This window comes from Cheilinus undulatus, linkage group 13 (genome assembly GCF_018320785.1).
Source record: "Cheilinus undulatus linkage group 13, ASM1832078v1, whole genome shotgun sequence".
In the NCBI taxonomy this organism is placed as follows: Eukaryota; Metazoa; Chordata; class Actinopteri; order Labriformes; family Labridae; genus Cheilinus; species Cheilinus undulatus.
Genome location: NC_054877.1, coordinates 14,979,832 through 14,999,925, shown reverse-complemented (window position 1 = coordinate 14,999,925; position 20,094 = coordinate 14,979,832). Strand labels below are relative to the sequence as shown.

At 37.9% G+C, this 20,094-nt stretch overlaps 1 protein-coding gene across 3 annotated transcripts in view; it reads left to right on the top strand.

Annotated features, from left to right (window-relative positions):
• The first annotated feature begins 4,109 nt into the window (after positions 1-4,109).
• LOC121519970 (piezo-type mechanosensitive ion channel component 2) overlaps positions 4,110-20,094 on the top strand; it is a 142,624-nt gene continuing 126,639 nt past the window's right edge. For all 3 annotated transcript variants that reach the window (XM_041803110.1, XM_041803111.1, XM_041803109.1), the window contains exon 1: positions 4,110-4,655. In XM_041803110.1, the coding sequence (XP_041659044.1) occupies positions 4,592-4,655 (64 nt within the window). In that variant the 5' untranslated portion in view covers positions 4,110-4,591. The remainder of the gene's footprint in view (positions 4,656-20,094) is intronic.

Genomic DNA, 20,094 nt, shown 5'->3' with positions numbered 1-20,094 from the left:
ATCCCCAGCAGTGAATCTTTCAAAAAAGTCTAGAATATATTTGTCTGTTAGAAGGGGAAAGGGTCAAACTTTTGTTATTAGTACGTGCATAAAAAGTTGTGATCCTGGTTCTGTGCCAGGTCCTTCCTGATCTCACTCATTAGTGTGAGAGGTTGTATGCAACTATCAGACCATAGTATGCACAAAAATCTTGAGTTTTGGTCTTGTGTCATAAATGTCATACAGTGAATGCTGACATTAGACCACCACTGCAACAGAAGCAGGGATAAAATGTGTCTCCCCATGGGGTGAAGAATTATCATGGAGGGGCTATCAGTAGCAAAAGGGGTAAATACCCCTGGCAAATCGCACCCTGCTAACCGCTTCAGTGTCAGCGCAGTGCACTTGGAGGTGGGGCAGATTCACTTATTTGAGCGCGACTCAGCTTGACTTTGCTTGTTAGGGGCAAACTGGTGATGGAAAAGCAAACAGCCGTAGTGGAAAGCCCCAATAGTGGTAATGCATGTACATTGGGTCAGCTGCATTAGCGGTAGCCTGTTGGCTAACATTTGCCTCTGTTGGATCAGCTTTTTCAGTAGCACTTTATTTTAGTGAGCCCTGATTACCCAGTAATTTTATAGTAATAAGTATATTTATCAAGTAATTTCTCAAGAATAAAGTGGTAATAATTTGGTATTTTACCAAGTACTAGTTCACTAATATAGTAATATTAATGAAGTACTTACCTTGTAATAATGTATTTATTATCGTTTTTTCTCATAATACTGGAGCAATTCTCTGGTTATTAGGTGGTATTTTACCCAAACCCTGGCCCTATAACCCTAACCATCGTAATATTGAGGTAATTCTCTGGTAGTTAGGTGGTATTTTACCTTAAACTCTAAACCTAATCCTAACCCTAACCCAACATTCATTTGATGTTATTAAGGTTCTTATCCTTCTCCCCAGGTGCTTAGATTTAGGGTAAGGCCCTCAGGTGGGGGACATGTTTGAAGTGGTCCAAGACCAATTGTTAGGTTTAGCCATGAAGTCAAGGTTAGGCTTAGGTGTGAAGTCCACTGACAGCATGCAGGGTTAACTTAGGGTAAAAGTGCAGCTGCGAGGGGTGTGTGCCTGTTACTATTTAAAAATACTAAAAACCCCTCTGAAAAGGCCCAGACAGTAATAAAAAGTTAAAATGTAGTACAATTTGTTAAAAAACAGGGATTACTAGTCCACTAAACAGGAGAGACAGCAGGAGCTTTATTTTATATTAAAAAAAACCTCCACTCCCCCGGGGTCTATCAAAAAATAACCTGAGGAATGTTCCTGTATGATTTAAGATTAATAAATAAATGTGTAAAAAAGTAGTTCAAATGATAGATAACATAGCCTAACCTTAGACGTATGGTCAATGGACATCATGGCTAAACCTAACCCTTGGATACACTTCAGATACAGTATATCCCCTACCTGAGTGCCTACCCTGAAAAAAAAACCTGCAAGAAAAACTACTCCAAAAACCTTCTGATTGGACATAGAACTTGCACCAGGTCTTGATCACAGCCGGTGGGCTGATCTAGTGGAGGAAGTCTAGTGTTTTGAGGCCCAGTGATGCCAGGGAAGACACCACTAATTACTGAGCCCTGAAATTCTAGTCTTTAATTCCCCTGCTCCGGACCAAAGGTAGAAACAATTCAGTGCAAAACAATAAACAGTTGACAACAAACATGGTGTGCAATCAAAATTAAAATCCATTCAGAACAATAAAAACACAACAACACTGGACCAATAACCATATACACTGCTTCCAATGCTGCAAACTCCCCAATGATGACTACTTGTCCCATGATTCCTACTGTACTCATCCTTGGCAGTAACCTGTGTAAATGTCTGGTAATTTTGAGCGTTAGTTCCCTGAGCAGTATGCTTAGCCGGTGCCTTTCCCTTGGTCCTCTGTTCCAAACTGTCTGGGTGATGGCCTGGACAGGGAGGGTTAGGATTAGGGAGTTAGGGTAAGGGTTAGGGGATTAGGGTAAAATAAAAAATTACCTAACCCCCCCCATATCCCTCAGCGGCGGCCATGAGCATAACTAGACAGTGCAGACAGTGCCATCATAGATGAGACCGTCTGTATCAGGGCCTAGGGGAAGGCTCCATTGGTTGGAAAGTGGCCCCTTCAGATTCCTCTTTCTGCCAGGGGTAGGATTGAATTCAAATCTATAGTGCCACACTGCTGCAGCCATAGATGGACCATTTCTTTTTCTTCAGGTCTTTGTGCAAAGTGTGTTCTCCTTGCTACAGTCTTGTTAAGAATGGCTTTTATGCCATCCAGATGGCCTTTTTCTGCATCAGGAACTCACATCTCCCAAGATGCAAGGTTTTGGTAGTGATCAGCTTCTCCCTTCACCCAGACTTCAGAGCTATCAGAAGGAACAGGTGTTGCAGCAAAAAAAAAAAAAAAATCACAAGCCCTTTCAGCTTCTTGCTGTGCAGCTTTAAGCTAATTTTGCCCATATCAAGACTAGAGTTTGGTTCACTCAATGTTTTTCGTTTCATTCAATTTTATTTCACATTCATTTTTTTCCAGGTCAGCCTCTGGTTGCTTGCTAAGCTCTGGTTTGGCATGATCAAGCGGGTAGTTTCAGTGTCTGCCAGTAAACTAACTGTGTAATTTTAGTTTGATTCACTGACATTTCTTGCCTCTTGAATTCTCTCAAATTCCACTTCTGTCGTGCCCACGCTCCTAAACTCTAAACTATATGGACAAAAGTATTTGGCTACACCTGTTGATTATTGAACTCAAGTATTTCATTCAGACCCATGGGAGAATAAAATCAAGCACCTAGCCATGCAAATGGATGCCACCTTTGCCATAAGACGGTATGTGAAATTTCATCCCTGCTGGATATTTCACGGTCAACTGTAAGTGATATTATCAGAGTGGAGGTGCTTATGGAACAACGGCAACTCAGCCATGAAGTGGAACGCTCTGCTGATTCCATACCTGAAGAGTTCTGAACTTCTACTGGCATTAATGTAAACACAAATCTGTACGGCAGGAGCTTCATGGAGTGGGTTTCCATGACCAAACAGCATCACATCACCAAGTCCAATGGACAAGCGTGGGATGGAGTGGCGTAGAACAGTGTCTCTTAACCTTTTTTCTGTAAAGACACACTTTAAAATGTGAAAAATCTCGTCACCCCAATCAAAATGTAAAGACATTCTACGTTCCTACTGTCAAGGGATTCGTGTAATAGGAGTAAGAAAATAAACCTCTAAAGCAATATGTTAAAAACAACTATTTTCACACTTTTCAGATTTTTTAAAACTATTTTCAGACTTTAAAAAACCCTTTAACACATGATGGCGCACCTGCTGAAGCCTATCCTTCAGCAGCTGTCACAAAGATTAACCTTCTGCATATTAATCAATCCACAGCACAACCACTATGATGTAAATAAGCAGCATGTCCCAGACAGTGTTGGGTTGATTTACATCTCCACAAACAGATCTGAGCACTCAGGGGTTGAGGTTTGAGTTGTCTTACATTTCTGTGTTTACTCAGCAAAACAAACTGGACTCAACATAATCAGAGGATGTGTTTTGGCTGCAGTGATCATAATTATTTCTAGAGCAGAAAACATTTCTGGTAAAATCATTTCTCCTGCCTGCAAGAAGAAATCTGACCGGCCTGTGCTGTGGTAGCAGTGTTCGATTTAAATGCTGCTTTGTCCAGTTTGATTTCACACCAGTGGGTGTCGCTGTTTCTCTCCAATGAACAGCTGGACAGCAGACCTGCGGAGGTGCAGTCATCAAAGAAAGTCTCAAAACATCCTGGAAACACTCGTTCTCGTTTATTTGTTTAAGAATTTAATATGTCGTTGTATATTATACAATACTGTCCTGAAATGAGAATAAAAGTTGACAATGTGGGGCTTGTTACCTTTAAAATCGTGTACTTTTTGCTTTCATACAACTGTCCCACCTCTTGCTTTTAATTATCACCGGGGGCTGGACCGTTTCCTGGACGAAGACTTCTGATTGGTTCTTTCAGCTGCCAATCACATGCCTGTCCTGTAGCCTCCAGTTGGCGAATAGAAACCACACCAGAAGTCAGAGTCAAATTTGAGCAAGGGAACATAACGGGGAGGGTGAATATTCTAGTAATTTCCAGAGCTCCAGTCACTCTCCACCGTAAATTAAACTTCCAGACTTTCTGAACGCAGCTTTTTAAAGTGTTTTTGCGGGGAAAAAGAAGGTTAATTGGACTTCAGGACTTGTTGGCTTAACTCTCCGGCTTTTGAGCGCTTTACAGACGCAGCAGTTTGAGCACCTGAGTTTCACCATGACTCCAAAGCATCTGAGCAGCTAAACCATTACGGTGACGGTACCTGCCGGTGACATGCCTGCTGTGGTGATCCTTGATAAACCATCTCACTGTGGAGTAAGAGTCCAGGTGTCACCAGAGAAGAGCTGATGTGGCCGTTTGGAGGAGCGCACCAGTTTGATGTCAGCTGGGATTTGACACTGAGAAGGAGTTTGGGATGCAAGAAAAACCCTAGAGAGACAGTCCTCGGCTTCTTTTACCTGGATTCAACTCGGAGCCATGGCCTCTGAGGTGGTGTGCGGGCTGGTCTTTAGGTTACTGCTGCCAATGTGTCTTGCAGCTGGTGAGTGTTTACTTTGTCTGCATCATATTTAGCCTACACGAGTACGCGAGCTCCAGGTGGGGTTGTCTAAAGCCATATATATATATATATATAGTGCTTAACAAATTTATTAGACCACCTGTCATATTTTTCTCAGAGACCATCCAGCATCATGAAGTGCTTTAATGCGGACTCTTTCATTTTCAGTGAGCTCTCCACGTTTTACCTTTCTGAACAGGAATGAGGAATTTCAAACTGAATTCACTCAAATTTTGACTCGGCTCTCTGGGCCGGGCTTCTCTGAGAAGTCAGAAATTAATCAAGCATAACATTCAACCACTAAAACTCATTTTTCTGTTCAGGAATGCAAGTAAATAACTATAATTTGACATATTATCAAGAAATATTAATGTGCTTTACGATTTTTTCAGTTTGTAAATCAGTGAATTTGGAAATTCATGGATAACAATAATAATTATATTTTAGCATTAAAAATATCATTTGGGTTAAAGAGCCTCTACATATTGGTGTATTAACCATTGCAGACACAAAAAAATGATTTTGGTAATTACCAATGCTGTTAATTTAGAGCAGCTGTGGCATAAACCTTACTTTGGTTAGGGTTAGGGTGGTCTAATAAATTTTTTAGGCACTGTATATACAACATTTTCACATGATTTGTCTTGATAGTTTTTTCTGTTTAAATAAAATTAGGCTATTTTATTATAAAATCAGAATTAAAAACTTGTACATGATTCTAGTAAAAATCAAACAGTATTGATACTTACTTGATACCAGGGCAACAAAAATGGAGATCCTAGCCATTTATTAATTCCTGTTTTTGATAATAAAAAAAATGCTGAATACCTCATTCTTAAATACAGATGTTTAAGATAAAAAAAAGCTCTTTATTGTAAAGATGTGGTATCAGAAAGTAGAAAAACGTAATGATCTTCAGTCACACTGTAAGCCAATAGAGAGATCACTGTCTAAATTGCACAACATTTCAAGAAGAGATGAAATCTCCATCATGGTAATGATCAGTGGTATCAAAACGTACATAAACTAATGATCATATTAAAAATTTTAAAAGCAGAGCACTGACTAAATTGCGCAACTATATTAGCAACATTTGAGAAAGTTACACAATATCCATAAGGGGAATGATTGTTGGTATCAAAATGCCCCAAAAACAAATGATCTTAGTCATATTTAAACCGAGAGAGAGCAAGAGCACTGATTTGATTGCAACATTTATAAGATGATAAAATCTTCATTGTGGGAATGATTGTTGTTACTAAAACATACAAAAACTAATCATCTTCAGTCATATTTGAAACCAAGAGAGAGGGAGGGGAAAGAGAGAGAGAGACAGAGAGCACTGTCTAAATTGCACAAATTCATTGGCAACATTTGGAAAAGTGATTAAATCTCTGTTATGGTGATGATTGGTTGCATTAATAAATTCAAAAACAGAAAAAGAGCACTGATGGACTTGAGCAACTATATTTGCATCATTTGGGAATGGTAATGATGGATGGTTTCAATAAATTGAGAAACTCAAAGATCATCAGTCGTATTTCAAACTGAGAGAGAGAGAGAGCACACTAGCTAAATTGCACTGCTAAATTGGCAACATTTGGAAAGTGATAAAATCTCTTTTATGGGAATGTTGGTTTCAACATGTAAAATACGAATCATCTTCAGAGAGCGACAGAATTAGCACTGTCTAAATTGCACAAATATGTTGCCAACAATTGGGAAAGAAAAAAAATCTACATTAAAGAAATGTTTGTTGGTATCAAAACATACAAAAACTAATGGTCATCAGTCATTTTTTTTAAACTGAGGGAGAGATGATTGACTTAATTGCGCCACTATGTTGGTAACAGTTCCAAAAGTGGCTCAAACTGGTAGGGAGCATGGTAACCGTTGCATATATTCCTTTTAGTGGGTTTGAAATAATTACACAAATATATTGGCAGCATTTGGAAACATGATGAAATCTCCATTGTAGGACTAATTGTTGATATAAAAACATTCAGAAACCAAAAGAGAGGGAGAGTATGACTTAATTGCACAAATATCCTAGCAACATTTGGAAAAGTGGGTGGAACCAGTAAAGAGTGAGGTATCATTTGCATATTACTGGTAATGGGTCTTAAACAATCCTTTACTCAGCATCTGTTCTTTTAGACAGTTCATTTCACTGCACTTGCACAACTTGCACTCACCAGTGGCCAGATGAAGTCAGAAGAAATGTATAACATTATTTTAAATGCAAAGAAATTATGTGAATATATGCAATATTGTCTTACTCATTATATCATTTAAAAGGATGTTGATAAATCTGAAAAATGTGATAATTTCCCATCTCTACTAGCATTTCAAACCTCGATATTGGGATGTTGGGCCATAACCTCGTATCTTCAAAATCACCACTTTTCAGTGAATCAACTTCAATCTTTTTTTTTTTTTTTATGTAGAGCATTTACAACACATCAAGTGACCAAAGTGCTTTCCAGTAAAATCAAAGCATATGAATAGGAATAATAAAACAATATAAAAGGGGAAATAAGTGAAGGGGAAAACAGCTGTATTTTTTCAAAGTTTAACACTGAATGGTCATAGTCTGCATCATTTTGACACCTTTATTAGTAGTAAAACTTAGTATTAGTATAAATAAGTAAAACTTGTGTTAGGTGTAAAGAATGACCAATAGCACTAATTTATGAAAACAAATTTTAATGTGAAAAAAAGAAAAATGGAGATAGGAGGTTTTGGCCCAATTTCAGTGATATGACAGTAGTAAAAATCAAATTATGTGGATAGGCCTACTCATTTTGATAGCATGCAAACAAAAATAGAAATTCCAGGCACCCAGTATTAGCTCATTTGTTGTTTATAATTTCCAAAAATAGAAGAGTGCACATTAAAACTGTCTAAATTGCATGTAAACATTGGCTGCAGATGTTTTAGTGCAATTTAGGCAATGTCAAGGAGTTGTTATGCTATTTGTTAGTGGACTTACTCCTCTTCAAAGTACCTTTCTCATGGCACAGACTGAATTTATTAAAGCTTGGCTACTTTTCAAGGCAAAATATAACTTAGACAATGATATTGTCTTAAAACACGGGGCATTTTGGCTACCATAGCTCCTGCAGGTGACCGATGGTTTGTTAAAAGTTTATCTCATGCTGTCATATAAATCATTAATTATACTTCAATGTGATTTTTAAGAAATTCTCTGGTTCTTTGTTCAAGTTTTCTAATTTTTGGTTTTTAAACTTGTGATAGCATTTTAAAAATGATGTCAAACCTAATAACTGTTACTTGAATTCACATAATCCTTGTTGCAGATGTCTTATTCATGCTTGTGTGCGGATGTTGTTAATTTTCATGAGGGTTTGTGTGATTGACCTCATGATGCTGAAGCTCACAGATGGTTCTTCATCCCTGCTGAAAGCTGTCCTTTTTTTATTGAGCTTAAACAGCACAGTTCGACTCCATGGATCCATACATTATTTTGGTAAAGCAGAATGGTTTTGTAACAGCATAATTCATGACTGTTTACTGGATGTAGTCAAAGAAACTCAGCAGACAGCAGCAGAGCTTCCAGACACATATGATGTTTATGTCTCCTATACTCTAAAAATGTTCAAAAGCAGAAATCAGAAAAAGAGAGTGCATATTTCTGTTTTGAAAGCATGAAATTTGAGTATAATCCAATCAAAAACCAGTTAATTGTTTTATTATGCTCTTCTCGGAATAACACAAACTAGTCCTTACCGTCAGGGCGACCAAACAGAATCAAACTGCAGTTAAATTTGTATCATTTCTTATTAATTCAAATTGTCTGGTTATAAATGAGCCATAGATGGTGTTATTGATTGTATAGCTGCTGACTGGACATCCGTGCCTGTTGATAGACACTCCTATGGTGTTTACAATGTGAGAGCTGCTGTAAATGTTGTGTTGCTTCACATTCCTCTGAGTTGTAGTCAGCGGTGCAGCTTTCTGCTTTGTTTACAGCATTTGTAACTTTGTTAAGAAAAGCGCTCAGCAAAGATGATGTTTGGTTTGATTCACTCTTTTGCTATGCAGATTAAGAGGATGAAAGTTGGCAGCCTATGTGGACTTATGACTTTTAGCAGCTTTAAACAGACACTTAGGCTCAGTCCCAATTCACCTCTTGCCCCTATCACTTTGCCCTACCCCTGTGTTTCGTGTGATCATTTATGCAGTCCAAAAAAAATGTGTTAACCCCTTGGATGTTTTACCATTTTATTGATTTTATAAATCAATCATGGTCAATATAACTTGTTTTTTTGACAAAAATGCAGAACTTTTTTATGTTAAAGTGAAAACAGATTTTTACACAGTAACAGAGGACAGAGTAAGATGCACCTTAGGCTGCAATCACAGCCCTGTGTCTGTGTGGATAGGGCTCAATCAGGCTTCCACATCTAGACACTCCAACTTAACTCCATTCTTCTTTGCAAAATTGCTAAAGCTCTGTCAGGTTGCACAGGGATTGCGCATGAACAGCCCTTTTCAAGCCCAGCCACAGTTCTCTTTTGGATTGAGGTCTGGCCTTTACTTGGCCACTTAAGAACATTCACCTTTAAACCATTTCTGTGTAGCTTTCGCTGTATGCTTCAGGTCAGAAATATACTGGAAAATAATTATTCTCCTAAGCCATAGTTCTATCGCAGATTGAATAAGAATGCCCTCCAAATTTTGCTGCATTCATTTTACCCTTAACCTTTACAAGCCTTCATGGGCTGGCTGTCGAGAAGCATCCCCACAGCATGATGCTGCCACCACCGTGCTTCACAGGGGGGCTGTTGTGTTTGTGATGTGCAGTGATTGGTGTCCAACAAACAGCTTCTTGTCTGATGGCCAAAAGCACCATTTTGGTCTCATCAGACCAAAGACTTTGGAGTCTCCCTCATGCCTTATGGCTTTAGTCCAGATTTAATCTGAGTGAAGAACCTGGGCAACAGTTGTTGTATGCATAGTCTCTCCCATCTCAGCTGCTGAAGCTTTTAACTCCTTCAGAGTAGTCAAAGGTGTCTTGGTGGCCTCTCTCACTAGTCCCCATTCCTGCATGGTTACTCAGTTTGTGAGGATGGCCTGATCTAGGCAGATTTACACATGTGCCATACTCCTTCCATTTCTTGATGATTTGAATGAACTCTGGGAGATGTTCAGTACTTTGGAATGTTTTTTATATCCATCCCCTGTCTTATACTTTTCAATGACCTTTTCTCTTGAGTGTTCTTTTGTCTTAATGGTGTAATGGTAGTCAGGAATACAGGTGTCTTTATACTACAGTTACTTAAGACACACTAATTTTTCAGAGGCACACTCCAGAAATCTCCCAAAATGCCTTGTGAATCATTGGCATGATGGCTAAGTGTGGAAAGAAGAAGCAGTTTCTTCGTAAATACAGTTTCAAAGTTACAGCAATGATCTAGTGTCACAATTTGATGTTGTTTCAATTCATGTTGGTCCTTTTTATTTCAAATGAACTTTTAGAAAATTGCCGACCTATCAGAGACTTGAAGCATTGCCCCATTTCGTCGGGAGAAGATTTCACTGCTACCCCTTTTAACTCAAGGGACAAGGGGTTAACAAGTGAAAGGCAGGGCAAAATAATTTAGCTTTAAAATATTATCTTTGATAGCTTAGATATTACATTAAAAGGAGGAATAAGGCTCACAATTAAATGCTGATTAAGAGCTAGTGGATTTGGCGTTTTTGTATGATCACACCTTGGAAGCAGACTCTATTAAATGCACTTTACTTTGTGTTTTAAGCATTAATTCTGTGGTAGACCACAAGTGAAAAATGCTCAGCATCTAACTGCTGCGGTGTCTTGTGTAAGACTTCTGAGGCTGAGGTACTTTTACAGCTAACAGCGTGCTTTCTATAGATAAGACCCACTCAGTGCCGCCATAATGCATCACCTGACAGCCCCGACGCCCGCTTTATTTCCAAAAGCAATGGTGAGGCCCATGCATTGTCTCCATTAATTCGTGGAAAGTCGTTTTAACAGTATGAATTAATAATGCGAGGCAGAGAAGAATTGCCTTCCCCCTTTTATCGTAAACATACCTTTAATATTTTATGTTTTTTCAAAGTGCAAATGAGTACTTGTCATTTACTGTGGCTGTGCACTGTAACGGACAGGATGGAGGAAATGTAAAGTGGAAACAAATTATATAGGAACAGACGGATGAGAGACGGTGCTCCTGACATGAGAAGATCAGACGCTAGTTTCTCCCTAAATGTTAAAAAATCACCTAAATTTACTCAAAAGGAAGTAAATCTTTACCAACCAATTCATCAGCATGTGTTTAGGCTGGGAGATAGTTGAAGGGTTTTTTTCCTTTCTGTCCCTTGTTTGGATTCAACATTTTAGATGACATATCCTGTTTTTTCAGGAGAATACCAAATACCATTTTTTGGCATCTTTATGTTGAAAAATCACAATATTGATATCAAAAAGTGTCTCTAATACTGCCTGAAACCCCCCAAAATGTCTTCATATCAAGGGAATTATTGCTAGAAAGATCCCTGCAGACATATTAAAACAATGAATTTGAGGATTACTGAGTGGTAAAATGGTGTGCAATAAAAAAAAATAACAGTTTGTAGCAGAAGAGCGACTATTGCGCCAATGGCAGGCATATATGTTTTTATTTTTATGAATTATACCTGTCTTTGAGGCATGGTAAAATATTTAGGCGTGGTGAGTTTGAGTTATGATGCTCCTTTAAGAGATCGTATGGAAATACTCTTAGGCATTTGAGTATTTATATTTCAAATTTTGTACTTCTCTGGCTTTGTTATAAGAAAAAAGATGCCTCAAACTATTTTCTATGATTTCTTTTAACTAAATAGGAAAGGGTCGGTTATTGTCTGGTGCCTCTACATTACCAGACCTGATGCTGTGCACAGTATATGTCCAGTTTTGTAATATATGCCGTTCTTCTTCTGTCCTAGTGAAAGACTTGTCTGCTGACGTTACATAGTCTGTGTTTCCTGTTAGCCATCTGACAGCACCTCTATTGAAAAGCATGGGCACATGTGTACACAGTCTCTCTCTCCTGCCACACATACACTCTCACAAATTTGCACACAGTTGCATTACGCTGATCAAACACGCTGCCGTTTATGTGTTTGCTGGCACAGTTTGGAGTATGAACTTGATTATAAGCATGCACTTGCAGCAGATGTCTGATCAGATATCAAAGTTGTGGTGTGAATGTGCGGACGGAGCAGCAGGTCAGCTCTGTTGAGTTAGGCAGGATGCAGCAGTGTGAAACTGAGCTGCTGAGGAAGTGGAGATGGGAATGAAGATACTATGCTTTTGAGAGCATCACCTAAATCATGATTTAGCTTTAAACCTGAATAGCAAAAAATGTGATGGGCTATTTGCTGTTGCTGTTTCTTTAAGATGGAGCTATTGGGTACCAGAAAGGATGTGGTTGTGTATAAACAGGGCAGCTGTGGATCTGTGATAGTCAGCCATCTCTCGACTGGAACACTGGATGTTTGTGCCTAGCCCCTGCCATCAAAGGTCAATGTGCCTTTTGGCAAAATACTTAACCCCAAATTGCTCCTACTGCTGTTCCATTTGCATGTGAATGTGTATGAATGAGATCAGTCCTTACCTATGAACACTCTGCAGCTACCAACATTACCAACAACAGTGTGTGGATGGGTAAGTGTTTTATGTGGTGTATGAGCCTGTCATTCAAAAGATAATGTATCAATAAAGATAAAAGCTTAGTTAATATAATGCTGAGGTAAAAAACAACAATGTTAGGTTGTAAAATGTCCATGTTTGGTGTCAACCATGTTTTTTTTATTGGTTAACAAGAATACATTAAAAAAAACAACCTACAAATGTTTTATTTGAGCTCAGCACCTGCAATCGTTAATGAACCAGGAGCATATTTGTGCATTAAAGGCCAGTTAGTATTAATGGCTTTTCAGGGTCAGAGAAGACAAAGGAAACATAACGGTTAAAGAGGATTCAACATAGTGTGTAACTTTTAGATAATGGATTTCTATTTAAAATGGTCATGTCTTCAGAGTTTTCAACATTTAAAATAGAAACTGTACCATTGTTAAACTTGGCCGCTTTGCTCCCTGCTGCTGCCTGTGTATGGTCATTAGGCATCAAGCTAACAGGCTAACTTTTAATGCTACAATAGTGAAATAAATATAAAAAAAAAATACAGCAACTTAACAGAATGAATTCACAAACAATGTAACACTGATTTGCTGTAAAACTCTGAATTGCATGAACAGCTTTAATTTGCTTTGGTTTGGTCAGTAGCTTATGCTAGTTTATTCAAGCTAGCAGGGCTGAAGTGAGCTGATTTCAGCTGAGACTTTTCTTTTTCATATACATGATTTTTTTATGCCACTGTAGCTATAGTATTTAGAACAATATATAAACTTTATTTCAACCACATTCTTTGTTTTCAAAACAAAACTAATGTATTTTATTTAAGTAGTGCGTCAGCAAGCTAGCTCTTGCTCACAGTCACAATAGTTTTTTTTTTTTAGCATTATCTAGCTAACTGTTTTGAAACTAATTTGCTAAATGACAGCTAACTAGCTAGCTAGCAGGAAGACATTCGGTGTGTCCCAGACATCAAATAGCCTACGAAAAACATTTTGGGTGCACAAGTGGGCAAAGTGTGTTCAAACAGAGAAGCACTCTCAAATGCAGTGAACTACTAAATGGACGCCATATTGGTGACATAGTGGATATTGTATTGTTAGCATGCTAACGAAGCTAAAGTTAGCATCTGCTAGCTAGCTAAAAGGTTATAAGCAATGGCAGCAGATTTCAATCAAGAAAAAGGCATTCAAGGCAAAATAAGTTATTTTCTTCAAGTAAATAATTTTAACATAAAAGACAAGTTACATGAATCTAATAGTGGGTGAAAAAAGCTGTCAGATTTGGGTTATAATGAGCTGACGTCAGTTTAAAGAAACCTTTATTTATTTATGTATTTATTTATTTATTTTATTATTTATTTATTTACTTTATTTTAAATTAAAGAGAGACAGTTAAACCGTTGTCACTTCTTGTTAGTGCAAAACGGAAGTGTGCGATTTGAGATTTTACTAACCCACTTTGAATTAGTGCTGTAGACTGCATTTAAGTGTACTGATTTGTTGTGAGTGCATAAGTGTACAAATTGGTTTATACTGAGAAATAAACTGAAATCGTTATACTACAACCCCCCCCCCTTGTAAAAGAGACCTCGATCTCAGTGGGTTTTATCTGGTTAAAAAAAGGTTAAATTAAAAAAAATTATAACATCCAAGATGTGAGTGTGGAATGTTGGACACTTTGCACCCTCAGTGCATGGCGACATAGCTGATGTTGTACTGTAAGCATGCTAGCATGCTAGCTATCATTAGCATCTGCAAGCTAGCCGTTTTTCTAGATATGTATACAACTGCATTTTAACTCCAAAAAATCTTAACCTCACTGATAATAACATTCAAAGCAAAAATTGCAAATGAACTTAATATGCTTATAGAATTAAAATTTTTGTTATTCTTGTTTCATGTTTGAGAGTATTATGCCGAATAAGGAATAATGAAGCATTTACTTAAAACTAGGTTGCACAGTGGTGTTGGGGTTGGCCCTGTCACCTCACAGCACAAGGCTGCTGGTTCAAACTCCATTAGGTCAGGCTCTTTTCTCTGTCTTCCTCCCACAGTCCAAAGACATGCTTGTTAGGTTGACTGGTGACTCTAAATTGTATGTAGGTGTGACTGTGAGTGTGGTTTTTTTCCTCTTAATGTAAGTGTTGTGATTGACTTGTCAATGACTTTTTGGATGTCAGCTCCCCTCTGGTGACCCTGACCAGGATAAGCAGTACAGTTAATGGATTGATGATTTTAATGTCTCAGGGCCCAGCCTTTTCATTGCATTTTGCATTAAAAGAAAGAGAACAGCTGATGTACAGCAGTCATTAATTGAAACAGTAATTGGTTGTTGTCCTAGATGAAATTAGCTGTATGAGAGTGATGTTATGCCACAAGGGAGACTTGTTTTATCCTTGCAAGAATTAAAATCAGTATTTTGACCAGCATTCTTTTCTCAACAACCCTTCAGACATCATGCTTTGTTGAAAACAGCAAACTTCTGTTCAGTGGTAGTGAAGTCTTCATGTGGTATTTGCTTTATTATTTTCTTCAGAGGGTTTGAATTCCTCAGTTATCTCCCGGTGCTTGGTCTGGCCCAGCACTGCACCACCTTATCTCATTTCATGACATTTATGTTTTTGGGCTCAAACTCTGAGGTCAATCTGCCTTGATTTCACATTTTATACTTGCTTTCTTCTCCTGTGTTTGGACTTGTTTAACAGCTTTTCTAGAAGAGACAAAAGCTCAATTCAGATGTGATGGGGAGCTTTTGCAGTAATCTGATGTCTGAAAACAACGGCCGTTTATTTTCATTCTTGGTGTAAGAATCCTCACATGGTGAGTCATACAGAGAAAGGAAAATGGTCAGGAAGACTGCGGTCAAGTGTCTGCAGGCTAGTGGCTGGAGCAGAGCCATGCAGATACAGAAAGATTATCTTCACCTCTTTGGAGTACAGATAAAGGCGACTTTAATAGATTTGTATCAGAACAGATGAATAATGGGCGGCGGCAGGCTCCAGACTGCCAACTTGGACAAAATAGGCAGGCTTAGAGCTTATTTAATGCCACATTTAACAAAGATTAAATGCCCTGGGTGGGGATAAAAATGCTGCTAGCCAAAGGTAACGAACGATTCTTAGTCATTCCCTCGTCAATCACCCTTATAGCCTCAGTGTGAAAATGTTTCCCAACCCAAAGATTAGGAAAAGACACAAAAGTGATCAAGTTTGATGAAAGTAAGGTTGTCAAGATTTTAAACTTAGATATGAAAGTCATAGGCTGTTCCTGAAACCGCATACTTTACCATATTAGTATAAACTCAAACATACTGCATACTAAACTGTCAACACGGCATTCTATCAAAGCTAAAGCCTGTCATCACTGCATCATGTGACTTTATCGATGAAGTATTTCCTGCTGACTAAGCTTGCAACAAGCTAGTACATCAGTCGGTCTGCAGATAGAATTTGACAACAGTAAAGACATGTTCTCCAATAATACAAATTCTCATTTAAGGGAAAACATATTACTAAGTTTCTAGGGGTGTAATGAGCCATTCTTGAGCATCGATTCATCCTTTGGTCATCATCCGATATCCACTCAAATCAATATAAAGTCATAACATCAATCTATATCATCATCTTTTAGGCATGCTTTTATTTTGAAGTTCCCACTAAATTCCTGTTTTACAGTTTTGGCCCAGCTGTGTATCATCCTGAGCTTTCAGCCAAGCTAGGTCAAATGTGACTGCTGAATGGGTTGTTTTGTGGCAGATAGGGATGGGAGATATGGCCTGAAAATTAAAAATCTCTGATTTTTTTCACACCAAAGCTGATTTATGATTTTAATCATTTTCTTTGCTGCTTAAAAATACTCCAGATAAAAAAGGGACCCAAGCTTTGCATTTATTTTATCAGTAAAATAAACCAAAATTAAACTGAATATCCCTTTTGGGATTGAAGTATTAGCTATTAAAAAAGCTGAAGTCTTGTTTCATCATCATTCCTTACACCTTAAAGTTTGTTTTATTGACTGAAACCTGATAATTTGTTCATCAGAAACCTTTATTTGTGTTTTTTTTTTTTAAGAACTGAGGATATAGGTCTGAACTACATTTAAATATGTGAATCGCTATCAGCTAGACTTAATTTCTAAATATCAGAATATTGGCAAAAATCTAATATCATGCATCCATAAATTCAATGAGTAATAGTTATAATTTAGGGATGCGCAATATTGAATTGTTGCTGATATATGATACGCTGATATTTACAAATTTATTCAGGCTAATGCGGACATCTAAATGCATTTCAAACCAAATATTTAAGTCCATAAAACACTTGAAAGTTTAAGGATTTACCTTTACAATCTTATTCGTACTTGTTGGTTGGCTGACAAGTCTGGAAGTTGCAATGCATTGTGGGGTGGTTTAGTAGAACAAGTTGTTGCTGTTTCATACAGAATTATGTAGCAAAATTCATAAATAAATAAATACTCAATCCAACGTTCAATGAGTATGAAGTTCAGATACAACTCATCAATATAGCAACAAAAACGGAGGGCCCAAATTGGGCAATTTCCTGTTTGAATGACCAAATAGAGTAAGTAAACTCCTGTGCACACTCCTGAAATAACATACCAAAGTATTTGTTGAATTTAAAAAATGCCCTCTCGCTTTCACTGGCTGTAGCTTTTAGTTTAAAACATGACTGAAGACCTGAAGATTTTAAGATAATTTTTTGGGGTTTTCCTGCCTTTATTTTGGTAGGACAACTGAAGTGAGGCAGGAAACATGGGGAGAGTAGGGGGAAGAGATGCACCAAACAGCATTGAGACTGGGAATTGATCCCACGACAAGTGCATTGAGGACTATAGCCTCTATATTAGCATCTGCTCACTGAGCCAAACTGGTGCCCAAAAATCTAAAGTCTCGCTAGTTTTGTCTCTACATTCCTTGACCACATAGTGCTCTGCTCCTCCTACCAAAACAGCTCTCACTTTAATTTAACTGAGGAGCAGAGGGAGTGACAGCACATACTCTGGTTAGTTTTAAAAGCTGGTGAGCTAAAGAAGAAGACAGAACGGTAGCTTATGGTTAAACATCCTCTGTCTTATGGAAGCACTCTGGTTTTGAGGAGTCCGAGCTGAATTAAAGCAGAATAACTAACAGAATTTGCTACATGGTTGTGGCTGACCCTTAAGGCAATACAACAAACTTGTTTAACCCTTGGAAATTCATGAACAGATGCAGATTTTATAAAATCTATTAGTAATTGTGATCTAAAAATCAATCAATACAATCAGGATTATGATTTTTGCCATATACAAGCCACCCTAGTTGATGAGTAGTGGTGTCAATATGTGTGGAAGTACTGAATATTTTGACAGCCTTACATCAAACGTTATTTGAAGGGTAATCAGTCGGTGATTTTCTTAAAGATGACAGCCCCTGTAACATTTATTAATGACTGCTGGTTTCATTAGTGTGTATCTGAGCACACAGGAAGCAGAGAGGTTTACTTTTGGTGAAGGGCTCCAGCGAGGGAAAAGTCAGGGCCAAGTCAAATGTCAATGAATAGGACCATTGAGTGTGCAAAGATAAATATAAAGGCCCATTTTCAGCAGTTAAGTGTAATTTTTCAAAAGTTCAAGAGCAGTAGCTGATATCTGTGACTCAGACGCGAACTAACACGGCCGACCGGGTTATAAACTCTGTGCTTGTTGATTTAACCGCGTAGAGAAATCTTGGAGGTCAGGCTTGAGTGTTCACATTTGTACAAGGTTTCATGTGTTCTTCCTTCCCTGCTGAACCACCTCCTGACCTATAAATGCTCAAAAACTGTCAGAAAAAGCAAGAAGGAGCTTATCACATATTTGCTGAGAAAAACCTGGCAAAGCTAAAGCTGTAAATGTGGTGTGAGATATTATTCTAGCTGATTTTAAAGCCGTTAAAAGCGCGCAGGTTGTTAAAACTCTAAATGTGCTTTAGCGGTTAATGGTCGAGTGATACCTCAGCCAGTGTGTCTCATTTTGGATGAGTTAATTGATGTTCAGTCAGCAGGTGATGGGAGCCGTTTAACTGGTAAAAGCAGCGATTGGAGCAGATGGTCACTCTGACTCGGGGAAATGAGGCGCGCGGGGATCAATACATCAATGAATGGTTTTTGGAAGTCACGTTTGCACTTAAGCGTTTTAACTTTCATCAGGAGCTCAAAAGACTTCCTTCATGGGCTTGGACCGGGTGTGTGTTTGTATTTGAGTGTGTAACGAGGGAGTGTTCGGGAAAAGGGAGTGTGTCGAGTTACATAATTCAGCATGACACATCTTTAATACTCAAACTCACTATTAGGGAGAGTATGGATGCAGCTATGGGACATTTTCATTCGTAAATCTGATGATTATTCTCATCCACTCAGCTTGGCTTTATTTTTACATATAGATCTGTCAAATATACAAGAGCGAAGCTTGGACTGCTTCACAAAGAGTCAACACTACATAAGAGGAGGAAGTGACAACAATAGTCAACATTACATTCAGATATAAACAAAAAAGAAGGGTATAGGTATAACATATTAATTTAAGAAAATTTGAAGCTCCTGTGAGGATATTTTGCTGAAACAGGTTGAAACTAATATAAATGCATCTTTAGAAGTGACAAAATCAAACAAGACTATCATCTAATAGACTGAATATCTCAATACACCAATAATTATTTATATTCCTTAAACTTTTGCCATCACCCCATCTAAAACTCAGTTCCTGGACACATTCAAGAGTAAAACTGACCAAGCACAGCCAAGTTACTGTAAACCTTTTCAAACAAGCTGTTAATATCTGATGTTTTTGTGCTTTTTATTAGTCTGTGTAGCTGCTGATGTTCAGTATTACAAATCTTTTATGTCTCTTTTATTTTGTCACATAATTTGTGTCATTTCCTAAAAGCCTGACCAGGGACAAGGACTGCAAGTTAGTCACACTAGAAGTCTTGCACACACTTTGGTTGCATTTCTAACTGAATGCAACAATGCTAACATATTGTCCTTGACAATTAAACTGGTAAATAAACAAATTTAACTGATGTACAATGTCTTTGAGTACCAATAAAACTACCTTTATTATGCTTTTTATAGGATTTATTCAAACAGGACAGTGGACAGAGTTGGAAACAGGGAATGATGTTGGAAAGGAGCTGCAGGTCAGTCTTGAACCTTGGCCTCTGTGACCTTAGTGCAAGGCCGTCTGCAGCTCACCTGAGTGCACATTATGATCAAATTGCTTATTTAATCCACCATCTATGCTGAGTGATTTAATTAATTTCCTGTTCTACCATTAGGAAAGACCAAATACTAAAATATATAAAAATGTTAGGTCCCTGGTACCAAACTAACTCTCAATATAAATAAACCTTTGAAAAGTACTTCAAATGTATGTTTTAGGGCTGTCAGTGGTCTCACAGTTTGATTTTAGAACAATTATCCTGCTGACAGTAAATTTCAGTTTGATATTACAATGCGTCATAATGGGATGCATTCTCTGTGTTCTTTATCTGTGACCATGGCTACTTTTTTCATCAATGAAATCTAGCAGCTAGATAAATATGTATTTCATTTTTATTGTTTAGAAAGTGCTTTAAAAATCAGTCTCAACAAATATGTTTCACACAATAAACCAAAATTACATTATATAGGTCCAGCAGCTGTAAAATCAAGATCAGCACATCAGCGTTGTCTCTGCATTAATGTAGAAATGTCCTTGTTTTCATGGCGGTGTATCA